We start from the raw sequence: 5,869 nt of genomic DNA, 5'->3' as shown, positions 1-5,869 counted from the left end.
AAGCTGCTGCCAAGGTCAGATGGACTCAAGCAAAGGAACAGGATTGGAATGGTAGAGTTGCAGAAAGGAAAATGGTCTGCAGAACATGACTAGCCAGTCTAGGCTAGGAAATATTGAGGTTATGCTTTTACTTCAGGTACTCTGAGAGACTAAAAAGGTCAAGTCTTTTGTTCTGAAAAATAAAATCTCAGGCATTCCAACTGTTCTTCACATGTCATCTTCTCATCCTGCAGCAGATTTACATTCAGGTTTCCAGAGCCCAGCAATGGGATCCCAGAGTGTGACCCTGCTGGGCCCAGTGGAGACGAGCACTATGGATGAACAAACACAAGACATTGGACAGCAGGGGAGGCATCACTGGGATTGTTCTCCTATATCCAGCAGGAAAGGCCTGGCCTATGCACATGTTTAGAACGCCAGCAGTAGGACAGGGTGGGAGACAATGGGATGGAAGGGGACACTTGTCACGCCGAGAAAACAGGCAAAGCCCAGATGAGCCTGATGCGGCTGGAGAGGGAATGAGGACCCTCTCCACAAGACACCCACAAACCACAGCACACCAGGGCCATGGGGTGACTTCACTGATGACACCCCACTGTCCAAAGCTCTCGTCACGTCCACAGCCCTTCACAAAAAACATCATCATCAAAAGACTTTGTTCCCTAATACCTGCAGTTAAAGCCGCCGACCAGGTCAGATGATCATGGACTCAAAATTATGACATGACACAGCAGAGTTGGAAAACACTCCCTACCACAGGACTCACCACTCTGAGACAACCAGGAACTGTGGCCTGCAAAATGCCCCAAGGCCATGGGACAACAATGCGCTGCCCCTTCAGAACCAGCATAAAAGCTGGCCCAGAGCCTCTCTCCCTCACACCCTTCTCCTCAAGCCTTCTCTTCCTGCTGACAACCAGGTGAGCTTCAAGCCCTGACCCTCCAGCTCCTGAAACCTTGGACTCTCTCTTCCAGCACCCTCAGCCCTAGGCTCAGCAGCCCACATGCCTCCCCACAGCCCAACAACAGCTTCCATTATCCCTCACCCTTCTGCATCACTGCCCCTCACACCTCCACACCCCCTGTCTAACAAGATCCCTTCTCTTCCAGGCACCCTCCACACCACACCTATGGCCTGCTACAACCGCTGCAGTCCCTGCGGACCCACCCCGCTGGCCAACAGCTGCAACGAGCCCTGTGCCCTGCAATGCCAGGATTCCCACGTCATCATCGACCCTTCCCCTGTGTTGGTCACCCTGCCAGGACCCATCATGAGCTCCTTCCCTCAGAACACCGCCGTCGGATCCACCTCCTCTGCTGCTCTGGGCACTGAGCTCAATGCCCAGGGACAGCCCATCTCTGGTGGATTTGGCTTTGGTGGCTTTGGCTACGGCCTGGGAGGCCTGGGCTGCTATGGCAGAAGGGGCGGCTACATCTGCTAAGGGCCCTCAGCACCACCCCTGATACCACAAGCTCTGGCCTCTGGAAACAGCTCCTGCAAGCAAAGACCTTGGCTACTCTTACCTCACACCCTCCTTCAGCTTCTTCTTTCTCAGCATTCCTGCACTTCAATAAAGATTTCTTGCATCACAACTTGAGTTACCTCCTGTTCTTTTTGAATCCCAAGGATCTCACATCGTCACCCTGTGCAATGCCAGCACTCAACCATTATGTTTGATGGAAACAGAGCAAAGAATATTTCTTAGCAAATATGTCCCCACCAGGAACAACCAACACTGACAAGGGAATCAGGGGAGAGGGAGAACCTTCCAGAACATGACACAAGCCATCACCTCATTTACCAAAATCTTTGACACAATTCTCTCCTGGGCACTGCTCTGACAAAGTCACTTTATGCCTGCACATACTAGAAAAATTCTCTTCCCATCAGCACTTTTGATTTCACCCAGTGAACAGAGAAAGAACATCATGCACTTGGGCAGGAACTCCAGAGAGCAAGGGATACCATCCCCTCTGCTCAAGCAGCTCTAGAAGAAGCTGGATTTCCAGGATCATGGCCAGTTCAGTTTTGGACCTCCAAGAAGAGGGACTCCATTGTCTCTTACACACTGGGACCATCCACACACACTGAAAAATCCTTACTTCCTTGGCCCATGGAATTCCATCTATTTTCACTTGTGCACATGCCTTCTTTCCCTTCAGGTGTGCACTGCTGAGAACAGCTGGGCTCCCACACACTGGTGACACAGCCCTGCCCAGCCTTGTCTCCTCAGAGTGCCAGCTCTCTCAGTCTCTCTTCTAGCAAGGATCCACTAGGCCCTTAAGTACCTTGCGGCCCTCAACAGGTCTTTGTCCACTACCCACTTGCACTTCTTCACCTGTGGAGGACAGAAATATCGGCACCAACCACACAGGACCCCACCAGTGCTCTAAAGACAGGATGAGCCACCTCCCACAACTTCAAGGTAACAGTTCTCTGAAATCTGTCTTCTCTGAACTGGACACTGGTACCACCCCACTGAAGTAATTCCCCACTGTGACCTGCTGATCACTCTGTTCTCCATCAGCACCACAAGTCCTGCTTCCAAAAGCCACTTTAAAGACTCTGACCCCACAGCAGCATTATCCAGGGCCCATGTCATTCCTGTCCAGATGCACAACTTCACATTTCCATTGGTTGAACTTTGGTAGATTCCTTTAAACCCTTAGTCTCAAGGTCCTTCTGACTGGTGGAACAACCAAGTGGGGCCTCAGACACACCAACATCTGCCAGCTCGCTAAAGGGGAACCTCTCCAACTGTTGACAAGGAACAAAAAAGTCCAGGTGCACAACCTGGCAGAGTTGCTGAGCCTAGACCATCCTGACTGACCTGCGATAATTTGGGCCCATCCTCAACACACACACACAAAACCCAAAACCATGAGTTCCATTGCATGATCTAACTGATGACACCGCAGCTCTCAAAATCTCGGTCAAGTCTTCAGTCCCCTTTGACACACACCATCAACACCAGGCTTTGGTTTCAAATACTCACACTTTAAAGGAGGAATGACCACAATGCAAGGGGCAGTTCCTCATTCACAGCACAGCTGCAAAGCCCAAACCAGCCTGACATGGCTGCAGTGGAATGGGGCCCCTCTTCATAACACACCCAAAAACTAAAGCACAAAAGTGCCATATAATGACCTCACTCAGGACACCCATATTTTTCTTAGGCTTTTGTTGCATATTCTGGTTTCTCAGACACACATCTTCCAAGAAACCGTCCCAAATATCCACACACTAAAGCTGACACCAAGGTCACATAGACATGGCCTCAAGGAAGATCATTAGAAGGAAGGATTGTAGGAAGGAAAACACTCCCCACAATCAACACTAAGAAGTCCATGCCAGAAAAACAGATGTTACAAATTCCGTTCAAGGACCTCTAGGGTGTAATAAGTCAACCCCTGCCCTTTGAAAAATAAATGTCCACAGTTCCTTCAACTGCTCCTCAAGTCTACTTATCCTGCACCAGTTTTCTTTCTGGATTTCACACAGAGCCCAGCAATGGAACCCAGAGTGTGATCTTGCTGGGCCCAGTGGAGACGAGTGCTATGGATGTACCAACACAAGACATTGGACAGCAAGGGAGGTGTCACAGGGATTGCTCTCCAAAACCAGTAGGAAACACCTGGCATATAGACAGATTTAGAATGTTGGCAATGGGACAGGGAGGGAGAAAGGTGAATCAAAGGAACTTACATCATCTTCAGAAGAGCTGCAAATCCCAGATGAGTCTGATATGCCTATGGGGGAATGAGGACCCTCTCCAAATACACCCACAAACCACAGCACACCAGGGCCATGGGGTGACTTCACTGATGACACCCCACTGTCCAAACTCTCATCACATCCACAGCCTTCACAAAAACATCATCATCATCAACAGACTTTGGTCCCTAATACCTGCGTTTAAAACCTGCCGACGAGGTCAGATGATCATGGACTCAAATTATGACATGACACAACAGAGTGTGGGAAAAACATCCCCACCTCAGGACTCACCACTCTGAGACAACCAGGAACTATGACCTGCAAATTGCCCCAAGGCCATGGGACAAGCAATGTCCCGCCACTCCAGAACCAGCATAAAAGCCGGCCCAGAGCCTCTCTCCCTCACACACTTCTCCTCAAGCCTTCTCCTCCTGCACCTACAGAAAACAAGGTGAGTCTCAAGCCCCGGCTCTTCTGCCCCTGCAACCCTGGCCCCTCTCTTCCAGCACCCTCAGCCCCAGCCTCAGCAGCCCTCATGCCTCCCCAAAGCCCCAAAACAGCTTCCATTATCCCTCACCCTCCTGCATCACTGCCCCTCACACCTCCACACCCCTGTCTAACAAGATCCCTTCTCTACCAGGCACCCTCCACACCACACCCATGGCCTGCTACAACCGCTGCAGTCCCTGCGGACCCACCCCGCTGGCCAACAGCTGCAACGAGCCCTGTGCCCTGCAATGCCAGGATTCCCGCGTCATCATCAACCCTTCCCCTGTGTTGGTCACCCTGCCAGGACCCATCATGAGCTCCTTCCCTCAGAACACCGCCGTCGGATCCACCTCCTCTGCTGCTCTGGGCACTGAGCTCAATGCCCAGGGACAGCCCATCTCTGGTGGATTTGGCTTTGGTGGCTTTGGCTACGGCCTGGGAGGCCTGGGCTGCTATGGCAGAAGGGGCGGCTACATCTGCTAAGGGCCCTTGGCACCACCCCTGACACCACCAGCTCTGGCCTCTGGCAACAGCTCCTGCAAGCAAAGCACCTTGGCTGATGGTCACTCTCCATACGCTTCACACCTGATTCCTTCAGCTTCTTCTTTCTCAGCATTTCTTCACTTCAATAAATTTTTTTTGCATCATAACCTGAGTTGTTTCATTTTCCTTTTGAATTCCAATGGTCTCACAACCTCACACCGTGCTATGCCAGCACTCAACCATTATGTTGGATGGAAAGGGAGCAAAGAATATTTCTTAGTATGTATGCCCCCACCAGGAACAACCAATGCTGATATGGGAATCTCAGGAGAGGGGAGAACCTTCCAAAACATGACACAAGCCATCACCTCATCTACCAAGAGCTTTAACACAACAGCTGTCTCTTTGGCACTGCTCTGCCAAAGTCACTCTACACCAGCATTCACTTGAAAAATTCCCTTCACAGCAACACTCGCGAACAGCAGCAACTCCCAGTGAGCAGAGGAACAAGAGCATCCACTTGGGCAGGAACTCCAGAGTGAAAATGTTTCTATCCCCCTTCCTCAAGCAGCTCCTAGTGGGAGCAGGATTTCCACGATTAAGGCCAGTTCAGTTTTGGACTTTCAAGAAGAGGGACTCCATTGCCTCTTACACTATGGGACCATCCACACACACTGAAAATTTCTTCCTTCCTTTGCCCAGTGTATTCACTTTATTTTCAATTATGTACGTGCCTTCTGGTCCTTCCTGTGTACAGTGCTGAGAACTGCAGGGCTCCCACACAATGGTGACAGTCCCCTTTGACCAGCCTTGTCTCCTCAGAGTCTCAGATCTCTCAGACTCTCATCTAGCAAAGATCTACCAGCCCCTTTAAGTGGTGGCCCTCAAGAGTTCTTTGTCCACAAGACAAGGCTGCCCCACCGACCCAGAACCAGCATAAAAGCCACCACAGAGCCTCTCTCCCTCACACACTTCTCCTCAAGCCGTCTCCTCCTGCTCCTGCTGACAACCAGGTGAGAGTCAAGTCCATGACCATTCCGCTCCTTAACCCCTGGGCCTTCTTTTCCAGCACACTCAGCTCCAGCCTCAGCAGCCCTCACACCTCACCAAGGCCCAACAACAGCTTCCATTATCCCTCACCCTCCTGCATCACTGCCTCTCAAACCCCCACAACCCTCTC

At 51.2% G+C, this 5,869-nt stretch overlaps 2 protein-coding genes across 2 annotated transcripts; both read left to right on the top strand.

Annotated features, from left to right (window-relative positions):
- Positions 1-800: 800 nt before the first annotated feature.
- Positions 801-1,441, top strand: LOC127061320 (feather beta keratin-like). Its single transcript, XM_050987978.1, has 2 exons — positions 801-919; positions 1,105-1,441. The coding sequence occupies exons 1-2, from the start codon at positions 801-803 to the stop codon at positions 1,439-1,441; spliced, it is 456 nt and encodes a 151-aa protein (XP_050843935.1).
- Positions 1,442-4,358: 2,917 nt separating this feature from the next.
- On the top strand, positions 4,359-4,689 carry LOC103815011 (feather beta keratin-like). Its single transcript, XM_009088719.4, has one exon. The coding sequence runs from the start codon at positions 4,378-4,380 to the stop codon at positions 4,687-4,689; it is 312 nt and encodes a 103-aa protein (XP_009086967.3). The 5' UTR covers positions 4,359-4,377.
- Positions 4,690-5,869: the final 1,180 nt, after the last annotated feature.

Source organism: Serinus canaria, unplaced genomic scaffold, assembly GCF_022539315.1.
Source record: "Serinus canaria isolate serCan28SL12 unplaced genomic scaffold, serCan2020 HiC_scaffold_600, whole genome shotgun sequence".
Taxonomy (NCBI): domain Eukaryota; kingdom Metazoa; phylum Chordata; class Aves; order Passeriformes; family Fringillidae; genus Serinus; species Serinus canaria.
The sequence above is the reverse complement of the archived record's forward strand: the minus strand, read 5'-3'. Positions and strand labels throughout refer to the sequence as shown.